The sequence below is a fragment of the Protopterus annectens genome, chromosome 6.part0 (genome assembly GCF_019279795.1).
Source record: "Protopterus annectens isolate FY-2018-M chromosome 6.part0, PAN1.0, whole genome shotgun sequence".
Taxonomy (NCBI): Eukaryota; Metazoa; Chordata; order Ceratodontiformes; family Protopteridae; genus Protopterus; species Protopterus annectens.
The window spans coordinates 1,344,521,946-1,344,549,016 of NC_056737.1; the positions used below are offsets into that span (position 1 = coordinate 1,344,521,946).

Below are 27,071 nucleotides of genomic sequence, written 5' to 3' on the forward strand. Positions count from 1 at the left end.
TGCCCCTGGTCGGGGTGTGGATAAGTTGATCCAAGGCGTTGGAATTTATGAATTCCAGAAAACGTTGAGCACAAGAGTTGGTACATGACTAGTTTTCCCAGTTAATGGGGTTGTTGAAATCGCCCATTATTAGGGTGTTAGATTGTACCCTAATAATTTCCAGTGTATCAAGAAATGAGGAGTGGGAATCCTGGGGCATGGTGGGGGATCTGTAGCAAGCTACAGTTTGGATTGCGGTCTTGCCCAGAGTTAGTTGCACTTGGATAATCTCGGATGCATTATGCTGAGCAAGTAGCCTGGAGCTGTGGATATCCTTAATGAATATGGACATGCCTCCGCCTTTAGTGCTTCGGTCCAGGTTAGGTGGCTGAAAGGTGTGGTATGAATTATAGCCTGGTAATGCAGGGGTGCTCTCTGGAGCCTTGAACCAGGTCTCTGTCACTGCACAGATGTTGATGTTCTCCATTTTAAGGAGCGCCTCTAGTGAGTGCATTTTGAGGTTTAGATTTCTAGCATTATGTAGCATTACCCTCAGATTTTGCTTGCTTGTGCCTGTTAAGGTGGTGAATTTGTCATTTGAGTCTTGCCTAAAAAAGGCACTGTAGGGGTGGCAAGAGCCTTAGCCAGTATCCGGAATCCCAAGGGCGACAGGTGCAGGCCATCTCTGGCAAAGCATCGTGGTTTGTCAGTCATGTCATCCCAGGCAGACAGATACTGGATCCCCTTGGAATGACACTAGAAGCTTAGCCAGTTGTTGAAGTCAGGCATTTTGTCCTTGTACTGTGGTATCATTCTGGGTGATGGCAGGATGCTACTCAGGGCTAGGGTCATACCTGCCTGGGCTACAAGATCGGACAGCTCTTCCATGTCTCTTTTCATGTAGCCCAGGGAGGTACATCTCAGGTCATTCACACCAACATGGACAATGAGAGAGTCATATTTGTACTTGTTGTGGAGTGACCTGAGTGCATGAGTTATGTGGCGGATCCTGGCACCTGACAGACAGCTGACAGTAACTTTCTGCTTGTTTAGCTTGGTGAGTGGAACATCAGTGTGCCTGACTATAGAGTCACCTATGACTAGAGTGTTGGGGTACGTTTTTATGCCTTATGGGTTGTGGGTGAGTGGCACACTGAGTCTGTGGGCTGTGTGTCATTTGGGTTGTGTTGGGGGGTGGAGGTTGCTTGCGTTTTTGCTTTGAAGGTCCCTTTTGGTTGGGCAGATTATTTTTGAGAACCTCCGCGAATGTAGGTGTGTGTCTTTTGAGTTTCTGTGTGTGTCTGTTGGTGGTGTAGGTTTTGAGGGACTATGTGATTGTGGTATGGTGCAAGTGTTTACCTTCTCCTCTTGACTGTCTAGTCCAGTCTTGGGTGAAGAGAGCTTTGCTCTCAGTTTGGCTATATAAGTGCATCTCTCACAGGTTGTAGTGCTGGGTGGTGGGAGGAGAGGGTTGTCTGTGTACATGAGGCAGTTGCTGCATTGCCGCAAGATGCCCAGATTCATCAGGTAGACAGGAGAAAACACCGGGAGTGGACTCTTAGACATGCCTGGATAGGTGCTTATTTATTAAGTACTAAAAACTGTGTTCCTCTAGCCAAATGAGGAAAGTTGAGTGATGTAGTAATTTGTAGCTTGTTTAGTCCTTACAATGATTTCTGAACAAGTGCTGTGTATCCACCAGAGATCTCCTAATTAAGTAAGGACATCTTGCCCCATCTAGTTCTGTACTTGAGGAATTATGATCAACCTTGCCAAAAAACAGCTGACACCAGCACAGGCAGTAGGGTTCATAGAATGCTTCCTAGCTTCAACTACTTGGATAGCCATCCTTCTGAAATTCAGAATTCTGTCTCTGTCAAATATCTTAAGAGCCCTTTCTCTTCCTAACCCTCCAGCAAGACTTGTCCTTCAACTACTGGGTTCCATGGCCTCATTGATGACAGTAATACCTCGGATAAGGTTCAACATGAGAGCCCTACAATGGACACTCTGTACAATGGTCATTTGATGTATCAATCCCTTCATTCCCCAGTACATCTCACACCAGTATGTATGAATCAATCCATTAGTGGTTAACCTCACTGGTGGTCACATGGGTCGACCATTCACTCTTCCACCCCCATTAAGTCATTGTGACCACGGGTGCTTCCCTTCTGGGGTGGGGAGCATTATGAAAGGAACATAGTTCAAGGCACATCATCATCTGCAGAAGCCAGCCTTTACATTGGTGTCTTGGAGATGATGGCAGTCATCCCAGCATAACAGGCATTTAAGGACTCCTTCCCTGAGGGTGGTATCTATTAGGACTCCTTCCCTGAGGGTGGTATCTATTCAGGTAGATAATGTGGTGGTGTTCTGGTATATCAGCAAGAAAGGAAAAACCCATTCATACCCACTGTGTGGGGAAGCCATGAGAGTGTGGCAATGGGCATAGTCTCACACTCTTTCTAGTCACAATGAACATCCCAGGGACTTCCAGTGTTCTAGTGGACAAACTGAGCAGTTCTGTTCATCTGCCTCATGAGTGGTCCCACAGTCAGTCAGTGGTGTCAATGATGTTAAGTCGCTGGAGCTGCAGTCTTTTCATTTTTCATCTAAACAAAAAATGCATCATCTACTTTTCCATGATTTCCCTACAGGGACAGGCACAGGCACTGAGGGGTACTGTAATCCGCAATTGACCCCCTGGTCTCCATTATTTCCTTTATGCCTTTCCACTGATAACCACATTTCTTCAGAAAGCTATGAGGTGCAAGTTGATGGTCATTTTCATTGCTCCTTTTTGGCTGCGGCAGGTTTGGTTCCCCTTTCTTTGACCTCAGCTGAAATAACTCTGATGGGTGCTGGATCTGCATCCAGACCTTATGCTTCCCTCATCTGGTCAGCCTTACCAAGATATAAAAACTCTGAAATTGGCCTTATGGTTTTACTCATTTTAATGTTGACCAGAGATGCCAGGCTGTCTTCTCCAGTCATTCATATTTTGATGGCCTCACAGACAACAAACACTAGGAAGGTTTACCTTAGCAAATGGAAAAGACTCACCATATGGGTTTCTTCCAAAGGTTTGGACCCATTTTCAGCTCCACAACCAGCCAGTGTAGATTTATTAGAGGAATTGTTTCAGAATGATGATAGATTATCAACTATTAATGTGCAGTTATTAAACATTTCTAGTTTCCATGGGGGCCAAAATCAAATTTCCATTGCTTTGTTGAAAATTTCCAAAGCCCTCTTGAATGGAGCCTTTCTCCCAAGACCTCTAATCAGGGATCAGTTTCTTCCATGAGATATTAATATCAAGTTGCAAGCAGTAACTATGGCTCCCTTTGAGCTTGAGCCTGCATCCTCTGCGGACCTAAAATTCCTTACTTGGAAAACAAACTTTTTAGTAGCAATTACTTTATTTATTTATTAGTTTTTTATTAAAAATAAAATAAATAAATAAAATTACTTTATCTAGGAAAATTTTGGGGCTTACAAGCATTGTCTTTCAGGCCTCCTTTCCTTGTGTTTCACAAGGAGAGGGTATCTTTGGAAACTATCATTTTCTACCAAAAGTAGCCTATGAAGCGAATCTTAATCTGATGGTCAATCTACCAGTGTTTGCAAATGTTTCAAACAAAGGAGAATATAGTGTACATTTTGATGTTCGTCATCAATTCAGGTATTTACATCGCACAAACGGATATCAGAAAATCAGACCAGCCTTTTCTTTCCTTCTCAAAGACAAAATTGGGACAAGGAGTCTCTAAACTAACCTTGTCCAGGTTGACTGTCTGATTGTATTTCCTTTGTTTATGGCAAACCAAAGGCTCATTCATCTAGAGTTGTATCTACCTCCATATTTATCTTCGCTAGGGTTCTCATTGATGAGATATGTACTGTGATGTACAAAAAGCACTGTATAGAGGAGAAGCCAAGCACCGGACAGCTGAAGTTAAAATTCCAAATTTATTAGATGAACCAAACACAAATGTTTGTGTTTGGTTCATCGAATAAATTTGGAATTTTAACTTCAGCTGTCCGGTGCTTGGCTTCTCCTCTATACAGTGCGTTTTGTGGATCGTTTACTAGTGTTTTGTTTGCACTGTTGTTCTGGATTTTTGTTTATGAGATATGTACTGTTGCTACTTGGTCTACAGTTCACACATTTGTCTTGCACTACAGATTGGATGTGCAATCTGGATCTCAATTCAGCCTTTGACTCCACTGTACTTTTGAATATCCTTCCATGAGACCAGCCGGATTCCTGGGTAGCTTGGGAATCTGTTCTTTTTTCCTAGCTGTTGAGTTGGATGATAAAGACAGAATCAAATATGAAAATTCTGTATTAGTATAATGCTAGATCTGTGTTGTTTTGTTCCATCCTGCTTAACACTCTCGCTCTCTATCCCCCATCCTAAATTGTTCTTTTTTAACCCTAGTTAATCAGTTGGACCTGACCAGGGGCCCTGTATTTTTGGGCAGTCAGCTCCTGCTACATTATGTCCCTTGTTATTCAGTCTTGGGTTGCTAGTCCTGTATTGTGCTCAGTAAGTGCAGTGTTGGCTACAAACAGGTAAACTCAGTCCGAGGTAATTGGGGTACGAGGGCAAGCATGGATAGGAGAAAAGTCATAGTCCTTAATCCAAGTTCTTGAATAAAGAGATGAGGTTAGACCTGATAACTCAACTGTTGAGCCATATGGAACATGACAACATGGATCTAGTGTTATGGTAAGTACATAACTTTAGTGTGTGTGTGTGTGTGTGTGTGTGTGTGTGTGTGTGTGTGTGTGTGTGTGTGTGTGTGTGTGTGTGTGTATATATATATATATATATATATATATATATATATATATATATCATTGTGTGTGTGTGTGTAATGTATTATTTTTTGTGTTCACTTAGTGACTAATTACACACATGCAGATAAAATATATACTGGATATGGGTGAAAGGAGCAAGTAGAAGGGAAGAACTATATTTACAGAAAAAAACTAAATATAAAATTCTATGTTGTGAGTTAAAAATTATATGCAAAGTATGAAGGTAGGAGCAGGGAAGAGAAGCTAGAAGAAGGTGAAAAAAGAGTGAGAAAAACTGGAGAGAAAGGTGAACAAAGAGGAAGTGATATAACAAGGTGAGCTGAGACGTGAAAGGAGAGGAAAGGGGTATGAATATTCTATGTATGGAGATTACTTAATGGATTTATAGTATATTGTATTTCAGGTGGTGTTTTTAATTTGCTTAGCCAGATGTGAAGCATGTACAAAACTAAGTATAAATGTTTTAGATTTTGGCAGTCTATAATACCAAAATGGATGTGGGATACTGATGAATCAGCAAAGTGGGTGAGATAGTATTGTTTTGATGCCACTGCTTCCATGACAGGTGTTTGAGTTGCAGCCGCAGTACCACCCAACCCCTATCAAGCACTTGAAATCTCTGAGAGTTGCCCGTGGGTGAGGGGGAGGAGAGGCGTTAGGACTTTCATATAATTTTTATTACTCGTTCCTCTCTAGTATAGATGACGAACAGGCGGGGTAGTTAGTTTATATGCTTTATTAGGTAGAAACACATCAGGATGGATAGCAACTTTACAAAATATAAACAAACTGATTAACAGACAGACTACACAGACATATTACATCTCAATAGCTTACTACAAAATGGCAGTCAGGCTCGGATGTGTTCAGTATTTATACACTTGTGCAAGCCCTTAGAAAGCTTCTTAAAGTTGTACACACGCACATATCTACATCCTCCCTCTTAAAGAATTGTCTCCTATGAAATGACATTAGAATAAGACATTAGAAACAACACAGTGTTCATGTCTAAGTTGCCGTGTATCTGTAACATGGTCTGGAAATACAACCTGATCCTAGTAACACAGTATTCAGAATTGACTTTAACAGAGACAGTCTTTGGTGAACAACTCTAATCAGAAACTTCGGGATTCATCTCTGGAATAGGGATATTCACTGGAACATCCTTAGGAACTGGAACGCTGGGCAAGTCACTCCTGAGATAAAAAATCTTTCTCTCAGGCTAAGTGCTGTGGTACAGGCTCGGTCACTGGCATCAGATGTTTCCAATTCCACCTAAACTCTGCTCCTTGCAGTTCCACAGTGTACAGTCTCTGCTCTGGGCAAGTACAGTTCACGACTCCAATCTGATCAAAAACCTTTGCACGTTTGCATTCTCACTGTCTTTCTTTCACCTAATGGATTGCTGGACTTATCGTAATAAGACTTCTGGGATAGGGGTTTCTTTAACAAATGGGTTTTCACAAATGTGTTATTCTTAGCACTTTGAACCAATAAACTACTGCTGATTGGTAATGTAGTTCTGGTTTGTCTCGCCATAAGTCTCTGGGCAGGTGAACCAAGATATTTATCATGAGAAACATTTCTGAGATTCAAGAGATTCAGAAAAACATCACTATTGTCTCATTTCGATTTCTCAAATAACTGTTTCACACTTTCAACTGCACATTCTATGAAACCATTTGACTGTGGATACTCAGGATTACTTGTGATGTGAGTAAAGTCCCACTTTTTGGCAAATCTTTTGAATTGCTGGCTAGTAAACTGCATACTGTTGTCAGACTACCATGAACTGCAAAATGATGAGTCATCATATTAATGACAGTACTGGATGCTAGGTTAGGAAGTAGGCCAGTCTCGAACCAATTGGAATAAGAGGCTACTAACACGAAGTAATGTTGACCATTTCACTCAAAAATATCAGTGGCTACTGTCAACCAAGGTAGTTCAGGAATCTGGTTTAGGTGAAGTGGTTCCTTCTGTTGATGTGGCTTTGTACTATTTCATACAAGAACAAGATGAAAATATTCTGTCAATATCTTGCGACATAGAAGGCCAGAACTCTAGTCCTTCCTTCCTTCTTTTTGTGGAATTGATTCCTGGGTGGCCACGATGCAAGATAGTGATATATTCTTGTTGCAAGGACTTTGGAACAATTTAGAACCTTTCATGACAATACCATTATCAGACAAAATCTCATTTCTGTATGGAAAATACGGTTGCAATTCTAGAGTTGAACTAAATTGCTGTAATGGACAACTTCGATTGAGAAAGTGATTGAAATTCTGTAAAACAGGATCTGAGGCTGTATGATTTCTAAGCTCATCTAAACATGTGGAAGAATAATTTCTCACTTTCATGACTTCACAATCAACTTTCTCATTCTCATGCTCTTCAGTGGAATTTCTGGGTGCTCTGGAAGTATCAGTGAGATAAAGAAGTTTGCCTTTTGTGTAGACAAGATTGAAATTGTATTTCTGCAATCTCAACATCATACATTGTAATCTGGCTGGAGCTAAATGCATAGGCTTTCTCAAAATAGTGACTAGAGGTTGGTGGTCTGTTTCGATCTGGATAGGGCTACCATAAATATAATCATGGAACTTTGAACATGCAAACACAATTGCCAAAAGTTCTTTCTCTATCTGAGCAAACTGCATCTCAGTTTGGGTTTGAGATCTGGACGCACAGGCAACAGGATGACCCTCTTGAAGAACGACTGCACCAAGACCAAATTTCAAAGCATCACAGGAAAGCCTAAATGGTTTGTGACCATCATAGTATCCATGAGTTGATGGACTGGCAATTCTCTGTTTCAGGACATCAAATGCTGTTTGGTGATGTTCCAACCATGACCAGGATACATTATTTGTCAGCTCTCTAAACGGTGCTGCTAGTTGGTTTAAGTTTGGAATGAACTTGCCTAGGTAGTTAACCATGCCAAGAAAGCATTCTAGGGCTTAAACATTGTCTGGAGCTGGCATCTCAAGAATAGCTGGTTTGCTTGGAAGGGTCTAGTCATAAGCCTGAACTGGTAAACAGATGACCAACATAAGTAACTTCTCGTAACCAGAACTTGCACTTCTGAGGATTCCACTTATGATTCACTTGAGCTCTTTCCAGAACTTTCTCAAGGTTTCTGTTATGCTCAGCTTCACCATTACCTCCTACCAAAATATCTACTATAATAGCACAGGGGTACCAAAAAAAAAATTTGCTCCATTGCACTCTGAAAGACTTCACTGACAGAATTTATCCCAAATGGCATTCTCAGAAATCTGTATCTGCCAAAAAGAGTGCTGAACAAGTTAGCAACAAGGATGTCTTGTCAAGTAAAATTTGCCAAAATGAACTCTCTGCATCTAAGGCAGAAAATAAACAGTGGCATTTGGCATCAGAGCTGTGACTTCTACTGTATGCATTGGATGATGAGGTCTTTTCAGTGCCTTTCAAATCTCATGGATCAATGCATATTCTGATGTCATCTGAGCTTTTCTTATGAGCTACCACCATGGAAGATACCCATTCAGTCGGTTCATCAGCTGGTCATATTACGCCTTGCTGCACCATTTTTTTCTTATGAGCTACCACCATGGAAGATACCCATTCAGTCGGTTCATCGATTGGACAAATTACACCTTGCTGCAACATTTTGTCAGAATGCATATTCTGATGTCATCTGAGCTTTTCTTATGAGCTACCACCATGGAAGATGCCCATTCAGTCGGTTCATCAGCTGGTCATATTACTCCTTGCTGCACCATTTTTTTCTTATGAGCTACCACCATGGAAGATGCCCATTCAGTCGGTTCATCGATTGGACAAATTACACCTTGCTGCAACATTTTGTCTAGCTTGGCTTTGACCCTGTGATGTCTGGGTCTAACTTCATGGAGTACACAGCTGGAAGCTTGCCTAGTTTGTCTTTGGAAAGATCAGCATAGGTAGAGAAAATGTATTGGGCAAAATTAGTAGTGTTTCAAACCAGCATAATGGGCTTCTTTATTAAATGATATTTCCATTTTCAAACTCTCTCTGAACCCTAATAATGACTGTATGTGCCTCTTGACCACATAAAATAACAAGTTGTAGCTTCTCTCAGCAGAGCAACATGAAAGTACTACTGAGCCTTTGGTTTGAACCTCTTCACCACCATTAGCAACAAACTTCACATACTTTGCCAAATCAAGCTTCTCATCAGCACATAGTCTAGCAAATGTTTCTGCAGACATAACATTGCACTTTGAACCTGTGTCAAACTTTGAGCTCTATGGGTTTTCCATTTATCCGAACAGCATAAAATACTTTTTTCTTTGCCCTTAAATCTACTGCATTAACTGTTTCATGAAGCACTGACGCACCATCACCATCAAAAGAAGGGTTGCAGCTTTCTAAATAATCAACTTGTCTCTTTGAATGTTCCCTTTTAATAAAAGAATGTGTGCATTTTGATTTACAAAACCTTTTGAAGTGATTCCACTTATTGCATTTGTGACATTGCTGACCAAAAGCTAAATATTTTTCCTTTTAGGCTCATGATTTTTCCAGAATTACGACAGTTGGCTATGAAACTGGATATAGGCACATTCTTTGAGTGTGCTGACTCACTCTTGCATTTTACTGAGACTGCGATTTCCAGAGCATGCTCTGGAACTTGCCAGAGAGCTAGTACGGGGTTTCCTTGTGAGTGTTGCAGGGTTTACAGTTGCAGTCATGTGTTTGGGCCTGTTTCTGTAACCACATGCTGCATAATATCAACATGGACTTTAGAAGTTACTGGAAGCATGCATCTATCATTTGTAAGCGTATTTGTGTGCTTTTCTGTAAGCACATATATTTGACAAATCTGAATGGCCTTATTCAAAGTTAAATTACTGTCACAAAGCAAAATCCTTCTCTCAGCATCATCTTTAATACCACACACAAGTCTGTCTTTTATCAACTCTTCCATTAAATCACCAAATCTGCACATTTTAGCTTTGTTTCTCAAATCAGTTGTATATGCTGCAAAAATTTCACCAGGCTTTTGATACCTTGTGTAAAATAAATGCTTTTTCATTATAACATTTGTTTTGGGGGTTACACATTTCTCTAAATTTATCTTTTAAGCACTCTGGGGTCCTCCCTTGACCCAGCCGGTACAACTGTATGATGGTGTTTTCCCTCTCTCCTACAAAGACAGCAGGTGCATACACAAATGCACGTTTGCTTTCTATGGCTTCTGAACCAGCTAAATTAAGCAGAATAAATGCCTTTGTACAGTCAGCTTTATCAGAAAATGTAGCCCTCTCCAGTTCTTTGCATCATTATTGTCAAACACAAGTGGAGTTGGTTTCCGAAATCCATCTGCCATGCCAACAAATTATGCTCAAACACACTGAAAATATGGCCCTTGTAATGTACGAACATGCACACAGCCAGCATTTGTAGTAACATTCAAATGCACAATGAACTCTTCAAAATGTTTTACTTTGCGAAATATGCTATGTAATGGCTGTATTTTGAGAAATAACTGTACTGTAATACTGCACAAACATGTGAACACTTCATACACTTCAAACAACTCAAATAACTTTTTTTAATGCAAAAGAATAGTGCTTAGCAAAAAAAAAATGCAGTTTCTCTTATTTTATTTGTTTTATGGGATTCGGACGTTATTTCAAACATTTTCCTTAGTTATTTTTGAATATTTCTGTTAATATACCGTAATATTGAATATTTCTGTTACTTAAAAATTCATTTAGAGAGTTCTGAATGCCTTGTTTCATGATTTGCAAATAAGAAATAGCTTGAGCAAGTTTTAATACCCAAAATTCATTTCTGACCTGTTTTGGGAGTTATACGTGCAGGGATGATTCACTCCTGTGTATTCCTCCTGTGTTAACCAAGTGCCTGTCGGTCTCAAACTGACGAATCTGGCATCCTTTCCAGCCCCATGTCCTTTTAAGACATGCCTAGTATAGATGAACAGGCGGGGTAGTTCGTTTGTATGTTTTATTAGGTAGAAACATATCAGGATGGATAGCAGCTTTACAAACTATAAATGAACTGATTAACAGACAGACTACACATACATACATGCTTACATCTTAACAGCTTACTACAGAATGGCAGTCAGGCTTGCACATGCTCAGTATTTATACACTTGTGCAAGCCCCTAGACAACCTCTTAAAGTTGTACACACACACTGATCTACAGTTTTGTTCTGTGTATTGGAAGAAGGTGCAGTGGTCTTGGAAACAATTTCTTGCTTCCCCTGTACTGATAGTGACAAAACACATTGCCTGTCCACTGTTATAGTAGATATCCAGTTCATCTAGCTGACTTACAAAGGGCATACACACAGCACTGTCAGTTAAGGCTACATTACACAAAGGGAATTGTCCTGCCTCACTGGACACCAGGAAATGCCAAATTATGTGCTGGTATACACTGAATATAAAGAAAATTCAGCACCAGTTGTCAGGAGCTATTCAGGAGAGGTTTGAGAGAGTTACTTGCAGTCCTGTCAGTAAGTGGTGAACAGGTCTGTGACTGATGTATTAGTCACATGGAAAGGCATGCCACTGTCACACAATTACATACCATACCTAATAGGAAAATGTGTACCTTTCCAGGTATTTGTCTCCTACTAAGCAGTTTGGAAGCATAGTAAGGAGTAGCCATAGTTACAGCTGGTTGAGGACCTGGATTGAGGAGGAAAGGCAGTGCAACAAAAAGGGTTGAGTAAGCGTTATGTACATATCTTCTGCAGGAAAATAATTTACAGGAAAGGAAAACTGCCAGTGCGGTTTAGTTTTGCTAATAATATCTTGTTGCTATATGTAATGTATACTAGCAATGTCATGAAGCTTTTTTTTTAATTATTGGGAAACCAACTTGCTGTATAAGTATGGTTTTGCGTAAGTATTGCTTTAAGCATAGTTGTAAAAACAATAACTCTTCATGGGTTATTTCTTCTAACAGTACTTGTGGGTCTTGTTATTGCTGTCTCTTCTTATGCTGATCTCTTATTGTATCCTTTTTAGACGTTTCTTTTAAATTGCAAAGCACATACTTTCATCATGTTTTGTTCTTTTTTTTTTTTTCCTATTCCTCTTTTAACTGCTTCCAACATTTTCCCATCAATTTTCCTCTTTTTTTTTGAATATTGCCAGCTTTATGTATTCTTCCCAAGTTCCACTTAATTTTGACCCTTCCTCTGTAATATTTTTACTGTGTTTCAAGGTGCTCGTCTTACATGTCCTTTGAGTTACTTGTTGAGTTTGCTTTGTAGGATTTTGTTGAAAGTATTTTAAAGTGGTTTACTGGAGGCTGTGGGTCTGACTACCATCCTCTCTTAGATTCATAGATTGTTACTAGGCTAACGACCTGTTTGGGGGGGGGGGGGCTTTCTAAGCTTGGTGTACATTTCCAGTTCCCATTCACTGGTCTAGGTTGTGCTTAAATTGGTTAATAGATGAACTCAGCTTCACATGGATGGGAAGCCTGTTTCATAGGAGGGGGAGTCTCTGGGACAAATGTCTGTCTTTCCAGCATGTTCTGTTTAAGTTACAAAATTCACTTCTCTAGACCTTGTATTTCTGGTACTCCTTGACTTACAAATTTGTAGGAAATTCATAAGTGTGGGGTTTGAGGATGTCTTGTAAGCCAGGCATAGATCTGTTGGAGACTGAGTAGAGTGAAAGGGCTTTAAAGCACTCTGCATAAGGCAGGTTTGTTTAGCCTTGTATTCTTTTTGTAAGGAACCTCTGAGGTAGCTCTAGTTGCTGTGTATGCCTGGTCAGGTGTATGTCAAAGGGAGTACTATTCTCTATGATTGGTCTGATAATGGTGGAGTACAGTGGGATAGTGACCTCTTTGGAACTAGACCCCATACCCTTATAGGCTGCGCAGCATAAACAGATTTCCTCACCAATATGGCCATGTGGTGGTCGAATGTTGAGGTACTGTCTTTATGCGTACCCAGATCCCTGACCACTGGGTCTTGTCTTAGGGCTTTATTATCAACATAGCAATTAGCCAGGATGGTCGACTTCCCAAAGGGTAAAATTATTAATTTCTTAGCTGGCTTTGGCACCATTTGTTAGTCAGATATGGATTTTCTTGACGAATGCTAATGTCTGCAGGAGAGTCAGAGAACCCCCAGCTTGTAATCATATGCAAACTTAGTCAACCATAAACCTTCAGCATTTGCTTCCGTTTCAGAGAAATAGATGCCATGAAGGAGGTGGCCTCAACTATTTTGACCTCCTAGGTCCTATCAGTGAGCCAGGTGTCTATCCAGTGGGTGATAAAAGGGTTTATACCTAAATTAGTGTGCTTGACTGTAATGCCTGAAGAGGGTATTATATCAAAACCTTGGCCAGGTTGAGATAAGCTGTGTGCACAGTCTTACCTTCATGCAGTGCTTTGGTGACCCTTTCAAAAAAAATTCCACCAGATTTAAAAGACATGACCTTCCTTTAACAAAGCTGGACTGTGATGGGTCCAGCGTTTGCAGGATGTTCTTCGTGTTCACTGTTGGCAGTCATCACATTTGGGTTATCCCTGCCAGGGTAGCCCTTGGCCAGCCCGAATACCAGAGGCTTAGTATTTCTGCATCGGTTGCTGTCGCTTCAGGACTAACATCAGGTTGTCAGTAGTATAATGTAAGGCAGCTGACACCATTACATCAGTCTTTCTTGCTGCGCAGCCCGAAGCAGATGTTCTTTGTGTTTCACTGCTGCAGTCATCACATTTGGGTTATTCCTGCCAGGGTAGCCCTCGGCTGGTAAGTGTACACAACTATACTTTCGCACGAGTGCCGGTCGGCCGCTACCTGCGTCTCGTCTTCCAAATTGAAGCTGAAGTCTTCTAAATCTAAGTACCCCATTGGGGATCCTTTTTTCTTGCACTAACCAATATCAGAAAAAAGTTAATAATTGTCTCGGCTGTGGAAAGCAAATACAACACCGAGACTTTCATTCTTACTACGGCACTTGCTTAGGCCCAGACTATGACGTCCCCCACTGTCGCTTCTGTGCTTTGTTCAACATCAGAAATATAAGTCGTTGAGCCCTTATTGTAGCTAGATATTTTCGCTTACAGTCCTTGAATTCGATATGGCTTCGGTAAGCCATCCGACAACAGATCTTCTGAAAAAACGTAAGGATAAAGGCAGAGACAGACCGCACAAGTCCAAACCTACCAATGATGCTTCTGTAAAGCTAGTCATCAGTTCTCTGGTCCTCAGTGAGGTGCTTTCGCAGCCCCTGATGCCCACTTCTTTGGATTCACAGGCCACTACCGAGATCCTTTCGGAGTCTGGTATGCCACAAAACTCTTCTTCGACTAAAGATCCTGCAGTTGTCTCTCCCTTGGATGGGTCCGAAGCCGCTGAGCAGGCACCGGCTTCTGAGGAAGTCCTTCGCACTACCAATTCTTGACACAAACCACCTTCTTTTGCGTCTATCGTTCTTTCGAAAACTACTGAATTACTTAGGCCCAGGGTACGAACCACACCGAAGAAACCAACGACCCAGTCTCGGGCACCTGCTTCCTTGCCTCAGTCTCAAATGCTTAAAATGGCGGAAGACCTTATGCTGATCAGGGGAAGCCAAGTGCTACCCCTTCCAAAAGAAAAAGAGATCTGTCTCCTGTAGCTTTGTCTGAACAGGAGTCTAATGGCTCTGATGCATCTGAATATGAAGACATGCAACCCTTCTGTGCTTATGAGGATTCTGATGCAGAGAATTCCATTCCTTCAGCCTCTTCCCCCAGAGGACTTTTCCTTTGGAGAAACCCTTCATACCTTAAGGAAGCATTTCCATTGGGAAAGTCAGGACTACCCTCAGTCTAAAAAGAGTCTCAGGGAATTCTTAGATCTTCCACAGCACAGACCCCTGGCCATTTCCCCAGTCCTGAATGTTGTGGAGAATGTTTTCCAGGAATCCAGTTTGACTCCTGACACCCTCCCTCCTGCACCCAGAAACCAGACTGGTATTACAGAGTCCCTGACTCTCACAAATTTATTTTTAAAAATCCTACTGCTGACCCTGAGGTAATTTCTCAAGGGCCTACAGGAATTAAAGCAACCTCTGCTAAGAATCCCACCCCCTCAGACAGGGATTCCCTAGCACTAGACAGATGGAGTAAAAAAGTGTACACCTCTGCTACTCTTGCTATCAGAGCATTAAATTGCCAGTTCCATATGCTAAAATTTCAGCAACCTATCCTAGAACTCTTCAAACAAAAAATGTCATCCTTTCTTGCTTTTGCAGAATCTAAACCATTACAAGAGTTAATGCACTCTGAAAGTCAAGTAACTAAACACACCTTGCACTATGGTTTTGATGCCCTAGTAGCTTCTTGCAGGGCAGTAGTCACCGGTTTTGTCCTTAGGAGACATGCATGGCTTAAGGAACAGCCCTTGCCAGGCCATGTTAAATATAAATTGTCGGATGCCCCCTTGCGCAAAGACAACTTATTTGGCACTAAGGCAGAAGAGGTTTTAAAAAAGATGAAAGAAAAAGCAAAATCTATGCAGACAGTTAAGGACTTTTTACAGATCCAGCCACCCAGGTTCAGCAGGCATTGTCCCACCAAGCACTGGTCCTTTCCTGCTCCCACCAGGTCAGTTAAGCCCAGACCCCATGGAAGCAGACCCCCCAGACAGCAGCCACATGGAATGCAGAGATCTAAGCAATGGAGTTCCTCCTCTTCAAAAACAGGGAGTGCTAAGCCACCCCCTTATGGTAAGAACTCACAATGACTCTCCTCCCCCACCAATTCCCACTGTCCGCTTTCAGTTACCCGTAGGAGGAAAACTCTCCTTTCATGCAAGCACCTGGACCACCATTACCAATGACTGCTGGGTTCTCAACATAGTCTCCGAGGGATACAAATTTTCTTCTCACACCCTCCCAACTCCAAACCATTGGGCAGAGGTGCAAAAGCAAGTCCTTTCCCTGCTCTCTCTGAGGGCAGTAGAGCACGTTCCTGCAGAACAGAACGGCCAAGGTTTCTACTCTAGACTTTTTCTGGTACCCAGAAAAGAGGGCACCTGACGCCCCACCCTTGATCTATCCATTCTAAACACCTTCTTTGTGATACCAAAATTCAAAATGCTCACCCTCCAGCAGCTGCTACACATGCTCTCCAAGGATGCTTGGCTAACCACCGTAGACCTAAAAGAGGCCCACCTCACATTCCTATCAGGGAATCATGCAGGAAATATCTCCGTTTCAGGGCAGAATCTCTGCACTTTCAGTTCTCTGCACTTCCCTTTGGCTTATCTACTGCTCTCAGAGTTTTCAAAAAATGTCTGGCTCCGGCCATTGCCTTTTGAAGACAAAGGAATATCCAGATTTACCCATACTTAGACGACTGCCTAATTCAGGCAGACAGCCAGGAAAAGCTGCTCAAGCACCTGGCCTTTGTAAAGTCCCTACTAACCTCCCTAGGGTACACAATCAATGAAAAGAAATCCAAACAGGTACCCATCCAAAGGATTATATTCCTGGGAGCAAGCCTGGACACAGCATCCCAGATGGCATTCCTTACACCAGAAAAGCAAACTTCCCTGACAGCCTACTTCTCTGAACTAGCCACCAGACCCCAGTTATCTGCAAGGAAAATCCTACAAGCTCTGGAGTTTATGGGATCTTGCATTCTACTCATTCCATATGCCAAACTGCATATGAGGAAACTTCAGTGGCAGTGGTACCTAAAAAGCCTTTGATGTCAACACTCCAAAGACCTGGAGACTCTTATACCCATGATACCTTGCCTCAGAAAAGATTTTCTTTGGTGGGCAACAGCATGCTCCCACAACAAGGGACTACCCTTCTCACCACCACCCCGCCGCCCAGACCCTTACCACAGATGCAACAGAGTATGCCTGGGGTGCACAGCTGGACGGCAGTGCATACAGGGCCAATAAATGGAGCCACAGCAAATCCATCTGCACATCAGACAAAAAGAGATGATAGCTGTCCAGCACGCCCTGACAGCTTTCAAGCCCCTTCTCTTCCCAGGGGCTCTCCTGATCAAAACAGACAACACCACTGTGATGTGGTATATCAACAAGCAGGGAGGGATTCACTCCTACCCTCTGTGCAGGCTGGCCATGACCCTTTGGCACACAGCCTCTGCCATGCAGCTCCACCTGTTAGCACAATTCCTACCAGGTTCTCAAAACTCTCTGGCAGACCACTTAAGCAGAAATCTTCTGGACCCACACAAGTGGCAGCTTGATGAAAGAACCTTCACCCTAATATCTCAGAAATGGGGCACCTCAACGGTAGACCTCTTTGCCTCTCACACCAACCATCAGCTCAGGAAGTTCTGCACCATGGAGCATTACTGCATGGCTTGGAAATTGGATGCCCTGTCCTTCCCCTGGGTCAGTCTATTGGTCTATGCTTTTCCTCACCTACTGTTCATCCCCAGGGTACTGCTCAAAATAAAGGAGGTAAAACCAAGGACAGTTCTTATTGCTCCAGACTGGCCTCACCAGCACTGGTAACCACTGCTGCGCAGCTTGTCCCCACTGCCACCATGGCATCTCACTCAGATTCCAAGCCTCCTGACCCAAAGGGAAGAAGAATTCATGCATCCCCAATTGCAGATCCTCAGTTTGGCAGCTTGGCTTATTCCCTAACCCCTGATCAATCTGCCAACCTCAGTATACAGGTTCTAGATGTTATACGTGAGGCCAGACACCCTAGCACTAGAAAGTGGCATGCTAACAAATGGAAAAGGTTCACCTGGATTCAGGCAAAGGGAGCCAATATGGCACAGTCCTCCCTCCTATCCTGGATTACTTATCTGACCTACTACACAGTAGTCTCTTTTTTCCCTCTATTAAAATTCATGCCTCTACTATCTCTGCTTATTTCCCCACTGAGCTACCCCATTTCTTACACCCTCTGATCAAACAGTTCTTAAGAGTGGCTAGCAACTTGAGGCCACCCAGAAGAGCACCCACCCCAGCTTGGGACTTTAACTTTGTGTTGGAAAAGCTCACCCTGCTCCCCTTCAAACCAGCCTCTTCAGCAGAGCTAAAATTTATCTCCTAGAACACAGCTTTCCTTCTGGCCATCACTTCAGCCAGAAGGGTCTACGAGCTGCAAGCACTCATGGCTGTGAAACCATATATCATCTTCCATGCTGATAGGGTATCCCTCAGGATTAACCCATCCTTCATGCCCAAGGTGGTGTCCAGTGTGGCTCTCAACCAATCCATTCATTTGCCCACCTTTTTCTCTAACCCACAGAACAAGGGGGAAAGGATCCTGCACTCTGTAGATGTGCACAGACAGCTCAGATTCTACCTAGACAGAACTAAATCCTTCCGAAAGTCTGAGCAGTTGCTGGTTAGCTTTGCTGCAAGGGCAGAAGGCAAAAAGCCATCTCCAAACAAACCATTTCCAAAAGGATAGCACACTGCATCCTTTTCTGCTACAAGCAACACAGAAAGCCTCCCCCCAAGGGGTCAGGACTCACTCCACCAGAGCAGGCTCCACATCTGCAGCTTTCCTCAGAGGAGTCCCCACCAGGGACATCCTGGAGACTGCCACTTGAACATCTGTTCGCACCTTTACCAAACATTACCACCTGCCTATGTTCTCCAAATCCAGGGCAGGGTTTGCCTCTGCAGTCTGCAGGGCATCCTAGCCAGACCATAGTTTCCTTGACTGCCTCCACCCATTTCGTCAGCTTTGGGAATCAACCCAAATGTGATGACTGCAACAGTGAAACATGAAGAACATAGTACAGTTGTGTACATGTACCATAAATGTAGATGTTCGAGTGTATTCAGTGTTGCAGTCCTGGTTTCCCTCCCTCCATTCTCCTCTTCTTTCTTCTCTTTCCTTACAAGGGACATATTGGTACTTACTTTCTACTGGTGGGGTTCTTCCACCAGAACCTGGCTCCCACTTGGGGGCACCTGACAGGTTAGGGCAAGAAAATGAAATGGCATCGGCTGCCTTACTTTATACTACTTGACGACCTGACGTCAGTCTTGAAGCGACAGCAACCGAAGCAGAAATACTAAGCCTCTGGTATTCAGGCCACCCGAGGACTACCCTGGCAGGGATAACCCAAATGTGATGACTGCAAAATGTGATGACTGCAACAGTGAATACAGTCGAACATCTACATTTATGGTAAGTGTACACAACTGTACTTTACCTGTGTCATATACCTGCCACACCCCTTCTTCTGTTAACTCCATCCTCCTCATCCATACACTCCATTGCTTAACATATTTGTATTAATACCACACTAGCATCCCATCTGCATACTACCCCTTGTTATATTATCCCTCATAACTCCACCTACTCAAGGCAGACCAGTATTTCAATATTCTAATTAAAAATAACAGTGTCTTACCAATATTCAATACTACCCAGCCTACTCATCACATTTTACCTTCTCTTATGCTACCAAAATCAACAAATAACCATAATTCACTCACCCACCAACCCATACTTTACCCTTCCACTAAACCCAACAACCAATTATATAATTACTCCACAAATATACAATTACTCATCTACTGAATATTTCTCATATAAATATGTTCAATCAAATAATATACCAAATCCATTCCGCAAATGTACTAAACTCATAGGCAAACTTAACCACCTATTCCTAATGAACTCACTGCAAATAAAACAAAATGGAGATATACACCCCAACCCAGGCCCTCTCCCCACATAATCTCCTAGTCTCTAACATCCCACTCACCTCAAACTTCACCAATATATAAATTACCAACTCAGATATTCTCATCATGAATATGAACCTCAGGAGAAGTTTGAAGAAAACCTCCAAATTTCATGCTACCGTTACCCATTGTAGACCTGATACAGCTTTACTAACAGAAACCTGCTTAAAACCACACATACAAGACACAGAGACACTAACCCATGGTTACACTATCCATAGGCTGGACAGAATTCACAAGAGGGGCTGGAGGATAGCCATAATCAGTAAGGACAACCTTAAACTGGAAAGACTACCTTGTAACCACCCAGCCCCCCAAAATTTTGAAATTTTAATCTCATGTCTCCAAATTAACTCTAGCTAATACATAATTATCATAGCAGTCTACATTCTCCCTGGAAATAACCTAGCCTCCATCAAAGACCTCCTTTACAGGTATTTATCATCATATAAGCAGGAAACCATAATAATGGGAGATTTCAACCTGGATGGGCTTACTTGCATTCATGACAATCCATCCAGTTTCATAGATCTACACGGGTACTGCCAAATGATGCAAGTTCCAACCAGTATTGACAAACACAGTAATAAACAGACTATACTCGATTGGTCTCTCATAAACAGACTTTCCCAATATTATCAGTCAGGCTGTCTCCCAGACAGTCTAAGCGATCACAGACTCGCCTACCTAATTCAACAATGTATTCATCCTCCTAAAAATATTACTTATAAATACGTACGCGTTAAAAGAAAATTCTCACCTGAAGTATTTAAAACCCTTTTGCAAAAACATGATTGGTCTCCACTCAAACACCTCCATTTTGACATGGCTGTCCAATACTTTAATGATAAATTTATCACTATCCTAAATCAGCTAGCTCCCCTCAGAAAAATTTGTACTACATCCAAACCTGCTCCTTGTCTCACAAAAGAAACCAAAATATTCCTTAAAGAGAGAGAGAGCCTTGTATCATTACCATGACACACAAAATGAAACATCACTACACAATTATTATTAGCTCTGTAATCTAGCTAAAAAAACAAAATGTGTCGAAAAAGTATACTGCACTACCACTCAAATTAAACATCAGAATAAACCCACATAAATTCTGGCAAGCCATTAACTGCCTGCTGACGCTTGGAGACACCACAACCCCGTACTCCAACCGCTACTAGTACCACTGATAATATGGCTTCACAGTTCAACTCTTACTTTATTAAAATCTGTCCTATCACTTGTAAAAAAACAACATTAATACTCCTCTGTCATTACCTACTCATACTTTATATTTGCTCATCTACTCCTCACTTAAGCCTATACAAACCAGCACCATAAAAAAATATTCTTTCTAAACTTAAATTTGCAACCATTGCTGCATATCAGCTTCCCATTGACTTTCTGAAAATTGCATCAGATGTGATTTCTTCCCAGTTTCTGTCCTCATTAACTGGTCCTTTAAAGAACAATACATCCCAAAACTATTTAAAACCTCTCATATAATCCCACTACACAAAGGTGGGACATCCACTGAACTGAGCAACTATAGCCCCATAGCTATTCTGCCTCCTTTTGCTAAGATCTTTGAAAAATGTGTTCACAAATTACTACAATATCTACTACATATTGACCTACTATCCCCTTCCCAACATGGGTTTAGGCCTAAACATAGCACCACTGCAGCCATCGTCAACTTCACTAATTTAATTAACCAGCTCTGAAACAATGGTCACCATCTTTCTGGATATGTCAAAAGCTTTTGACATAGTTTCCCACCTGATACTTCTCAACGAACTAGCCTCCCTAAATCTATCAAAGTCCACCCTGTTATGGTTTCTTGACCATTTATCAGACTGTCAACAAGCAGTCATATGGAATAATGAACTATCACCCCTGCTAACCGTCTAAGTTGGCGTACATCAAGGGTCATTACTTGGTCCACTACAAATAAATTATCCATGGCCACTCAACATATGACAAGTATTCAATATGCTGACGATTCCTCCCTTATTTGCTCAGCAACCTCTATCTCTTCACTCCTTCAAACAACCCAGAAAGCCTTCAATGACATTGAAAGTTACCTATCTGACGCTCAACTTGTTCTCAGCCCAAATAAAATTAAGCTCATGCTTTTTAGTAGTAACAAAACACATAACCAGCATCCCCCCTTCATCATCTTCTCTTCCAGTGATACTATAATAGAACCAGTAAAGCATATTAAGCACCTATGAGTGACCATTGACAACCTGAGGTTTGACAAGCACCTAGCCATAACCATCAAAAAGGTATATATTAAGCTAGGCTCACTCTATAGGATCAAACATTTCCTAAATTAACTTACCAGACAAGCCATATCCAGAACCCACCTACTTTCCACCTTCCTTTATGCTTCACCTATACTTACAAACCGCAGAAGAACAGAGTTAAATAAAATTGAGTCCTGTTACAATAAAATAGCAAGATTTGCCTCAAACCTCCCTTACAGATCACACCACTGCAACGCATTGCAGCATCTAAAATGGCTAGAACTTGCTAATCTTCTGACCTATAACCAACTAACCTTCATATATACTACATACTCAACCACCCAAATAGCTATCCCTCTCTCAAATACCTTGTTCATCTCTACTCTACTCTATCTGTAGAACACTAAGATCTACCAACAAAGGCTGGTTAACAGTTACTAAATCTAACAAAGACTTTGGGGATTACCTCTTCTCTAACCACGTATCTAAACTTTGGAATACACTAACTCAAACAACAATTAATTGCATTGATGCAACTAAATTTAAACATCTACTTAATGAACATCTCATCAACAACTGGATATGCTCCTGCGCAAACCGACCTCTACCAGGTCATACTATCTTATTTGATCTATGTTCCAGCTTTCTGTCCCCTCCCTCTAATTACTAGTGTGAATTGACACCAAAGATCCTGCCTCCCCACTCTTCTTATTTTCTTATATATCTTGCTCTTTACTACTATTGTGTCTAAGCACTGATTTTTACTCCTTAGATTTGGTAATACTCTGCAAGGAATATGTTTACTCCGTATGTGAAGTCACAGCATATATTAGATAAGTTACTACTGCTCTATAGTCTAAATAATGCCACTGTCTTATATAGGCTAGAAACCTATATGGTGTAACTTTTTCTCTGCATATTTTAAAATACTATGGCTACGTTATTGTTATATATGGTCATTTGTAAATTTCTTTTTGTAGCTTTTCTCCCTGGGCCTCTGGTCAAAATGGGTCCTTCGCCCAGATGGACCTTCCTGGTAAACAAATCTAAATAAAATAAATAAATAAATTAATTAATTAAATAATTTGTCGTGTCCATGATGATTCCTTCCATGGCCTTACATATGAGGCTGGTAGGACTTATGGTTCTGTAGTCACCTAGATGTGTGACCCTGAGTGAATCGAGTAAATTCCTTGAGTTTCTGTGCCCGATAGCTTAAGTAGGCTTGATTGGTTGCCAGCAGTGAAATTTAATTGAAGTATATAAAACTGAATTGAAAAAACAGGTATAAGTTTTCAGGGAGGTACACAGATCTTGCTGGAAATGGTTATGCTTCTGCTTAGTTGTTGTACTTTAATCTTCATCCAACATTGTTTTTGTAATTTGTACTTTTTGACTTAAACTTGTATCCAGTATGTGTGCATATCCATTGTAAAGAATGTTTTGTTTGTTACTCTTGTATAACACAACTTTATTGTGCCGTGGGCTGGGCTTGAAAACTGATCACTTTTGATAAGTGTTCTAACCTGGTAAACAAAAGTTACATAAGTAACACACTGGTTTCAGAAACAAATGCCCGTACCATGTCTTTTATACCTTCAGTGCATTAATAGTCAGAGAATAACTGTCTTTCGGCTTTTCCTGGTTAGGGGTCGCCACAGCGGAACTCTGGTCCGCTAATGATTGGCAGTGAATTTTTTTTACGGTGTCGAGTTGCCAGCCCGGCACCCAGCCTTCAAAGAAGGCACACCCACACATGCTCACGTCTACCTGCATGACTTTAAATTCACTCAACCGCAGGGAGGACATGCACACTCCGCACAGAAGGTGCACCAGCTGAGAATCGAACTGGAGAGCCTCTTGCTGTGAGGCGACAACGCCAACTGCTGCGCCACTGTGGTCTCATGTTAATAGTCAGAGAATATGTAATACATTTAGAAAAATCTGAAACTTTTTGCATCATAAAGTATCGAGTCTCACCAAAGGGCCAAGTTTTTGTACTAATTCATGCAGTAACAGGAATGACCTTACTTAGAGGCCATGATTTATTTCATTATTGTGGAAGGATGCAGTTTTATGATTACTGTACATTTCTTATCAATAACATCTTGATTATTTTTCCATTTGAGTTGCAGATATAATTAAATATAGTCTGTGTTTTACTTTGGACAGAACTCTTGCCACACTTCAGAGGTAATGATTTAGCTATTGAATGTCTTCACAGTAGAGTTACGTGTCAGGCTTCCTGCAGCATAAATGAGTCAGCAGATAAACATTTCATGGATGGACAGAGGGGCTAATTCAGTTTTTAAAGTTTTTAAGTGATGTGAAAACAAACTTTTTTTCTTCATTCTACAGAGATGGCACCTTTCATACTCACTACGACAGGCCTGAAACATTTAAGGTAATGTAATCATTTGCCTTTGGCAGTTTTTGCAAACTAAATGTTTTATTCATATGTGCAGAATGCTGGGCTATATTTAAGACTATAGGATATGGTTAATGCGGGAAACTGTAAATTGCAAAAAGCTAATCTACTGTAGCACGGTCATGTACATGGTTGAAGCCAGTCATTTTATTTGTGGATCAAAGGAGGCTTGACTTCACAGCTCTATAGCTGTGTGTTAGATGAAAATTCTACTAGAATTAATGGATTTGAACAAATTCATGACATAAAGGGAAAAATTCCCGTTGATATTGTTTAGGGGTAGCTTCATTTAATTTTTAGTAGAGCTGGAAATCCTGCACCTGAGCAGTAACATTTGTTTATGCCAGATTTTTTTGCAAGCTTTCCTAGAGAACTGTTTGAAAAAGTACTGTTTCTGAGGAATACAGTTTAGAGTTTTGTGGAACTAGATGTGATGGACAAGCAATTTATAACTGTTAATATGTAAAAGATGCGATCATTGTGATTAGGTATAGATTTTTTGGTTGCTATTCCATTATACCTGTAAACTGTCAGAAGCTGACTTGACATTTAAGTCGATTCAGCAGAGAATAAGTCACCCAGTACCCCTTTGAAATTTCATTATAGGAGTCTGAGATTATTTTGTGTTGCAATCATTTTCTCTGATATGTTTGCTTATCTGTTAGTTGGAGATTTGATGCTATGCGTATGGAAATTCAGTGAATATGAAGTCATTTTTTATTATTTGCCATCTATCCTGCTATGTGCAATACCTTCCCCTGTGTACAGTTTGCTTGCATTTCCCCTTTGCATTGTCTGCACAGACCACAGCTACTGACCTCCAGTGGGGATTGTAGCTAGATGGGAATTTTCCCCTTCACCTCCCCTCAAAGGGTGAGACAGCATTAAATTACTTATGATTTCTTCCCTGTCCAACGGTTCCTGTATCTTGGCTTGTTACTTAAACAGAGGTCAGTTGAGTCATATTAGTTTTATTGTGTAGTTGACAATCTAGTTGCAAAATATGTTTTGTGTAGATTATCATCTAATAGTTAGCAGACCACTTTTTCTAACTCACCAGTGACTGTATATCCTCTTCTGTGTTTCCATGCACTTATAATCTAGTTGTCTCACATATTCAAGCTGCTCCAGTTATATCTTGGCCGACAATTTCCACCAATCTCCTGGTGAGAAGGAATGTTCTCCATGCCACTATATTTCCTTTGTCTTTTTGAGAAGCCCTTCAACATTTTCTTTCCATGAAAGTTTGCATCATATGTGGCCTGCAATTTGATAGGTAGTTACAGTGGTGCTGGGAGAGAAAGGTATCTAGTGAAATTTTTGTTTTACTTGCTTTCCCCTATTAATCCATGTGTGTTCACTAACTATGGTTAGCTGTGGGTCTGGAGAAATATAGATGTGTTGTCCTATCTCGCCTTCATTCTTACCAGGTTGGGTTCGGATTCGACTTGGCCTTTATATGCAAGCTCAAGGTCTTCCACTAGCTAGTGGCTAAACCCTATCCCAGCATGCATTAGGTAAACTCCAAAGATATCTTTTGCCGCTAAACAAGATTGGGTACACATTCTACTGGCTCTGGCCAAGTATACTCTTTATTATAATCACTGTTGTTGGAAATTGTTTATTCTTCTGTATTATTTAACTAAAATAGCTAGTTATTGTGCTAGTCAGTTATTTCCGCTTTGTTGTGGCTGATTTTTCTGCTGTTGGCTGTCGTTTTCTGCCTAGGCCTTGTCGTCACTCTCCTGGCTTCTATCTTAAAACTTATAATAGCCCATTTAAGTTAGAGGGCTCTTATTCCTCTTGCCTTTCTCTTTCAGTAACTTTGTTCAAAACAGTTCGTTTGAGTTAGAGAGCAGCCTTCTCCTTAGCCCATTTAAGTTAGAGGGCTATCTCTTTCCTTTCCATCTGCCATGCATAAACCGTTTAAATTAGAGGGCTGTGCCCTGCTTTCATCCTCCCTTCATCCTCTATTTCTGTTTTTCATAGTTAAGTTTTACTGTTTAAATTGTTGCTGTTTAAAAAAAAAAACAAAAAAAAACTTCTCTACCTAATTTCCTTTGTTAGTATCTCATTTTCAGGATGTCTTCTAACGGTTCGAAACAGTCAGGTTTCAAAAAATGTGGACAGAAAATGTCCCTAAACTGATAGACACCCAATTTGTGTCTATTGCCTAGGAGCTGTCCATCTCCAGGAGTCTTGCTCCATTTGTCATTCTTTTAATCAAAGGTCTCTCCTGGAGAGGCAAAACAAATTGACACTGAGAGGTCTCATAAAAAACCCTTCTCAGAAGCAATACTGACCAGTCTCAAAATGCAAAATCAGACAAGTCTGGGAGGAGATCTTCTTCTTCTAGTGCTCTAGTGGAGCCTTCAAAAAAAGTTGCTAAAATTTCAACTCCAGATCCTAAGTCTGTCGAATCTGAAAAGTCTACAGCTCGGACACCATCAGTCTTGGTGCTGGTAGAGTTTCAGTTATGGAGCCGGTCCCCTGTCTTGGAGCCGTTCTTCCCTACTCTAGGATCACCAATACTTCAACATTCCAAGTCCCCGGCCCCTTCTACTCTGTCTTCCAGGAGCTTATTCAATGACGACGTGGATTGAGCGGTACAGAGACTATTAAGGACACCTGCGCCAGCCAGGCTGTTATCCAGTCCAATCCTGAGGACTTCGGAAATGACCACTTACTCCCCTTCTGTACTGGACTTCGGAGCCGGAATGTCCTGAGCTGATATTAGTGGAACCATCGGACCCTGAGACCCATTACACGATCTTCGGATCCGACTATTGCTCCAACATCCTCAGCTCCATTGGAGCTCGAGGAGTTTAGGAGCCGAAGCTGTCCAGTCGGGACCGGGGAGGTGAGTCAGATTG

The 27,071-nt window shown here is 41.4% G+C and overlaps 1 protein-coding gene across 2 annotated transcripts in view; it reads left to right on the forward strand.

The window, feature by feature from the left end:
- Positions 1-27,071, forward strand: part of PDIA5 (protein disulfide isomerase family A member 5) — a 2,083,676-nt gene that overhangs the window by 858,971 nt on the left and 1,197,634 nt on the right. For both annotated transcript variants that reach the window (XM_044074910.1, XM_044074911.1), the window contains one exon: positions 24,129-24,174. In XM_044074910.1, the coding sequence (XP_043930845.1) occupies positions 24,129-24,174 (46 nt within the window). The remainder of the gene's footprint in view (positions 1-24,128; positions 24,175-27,071) is intronic.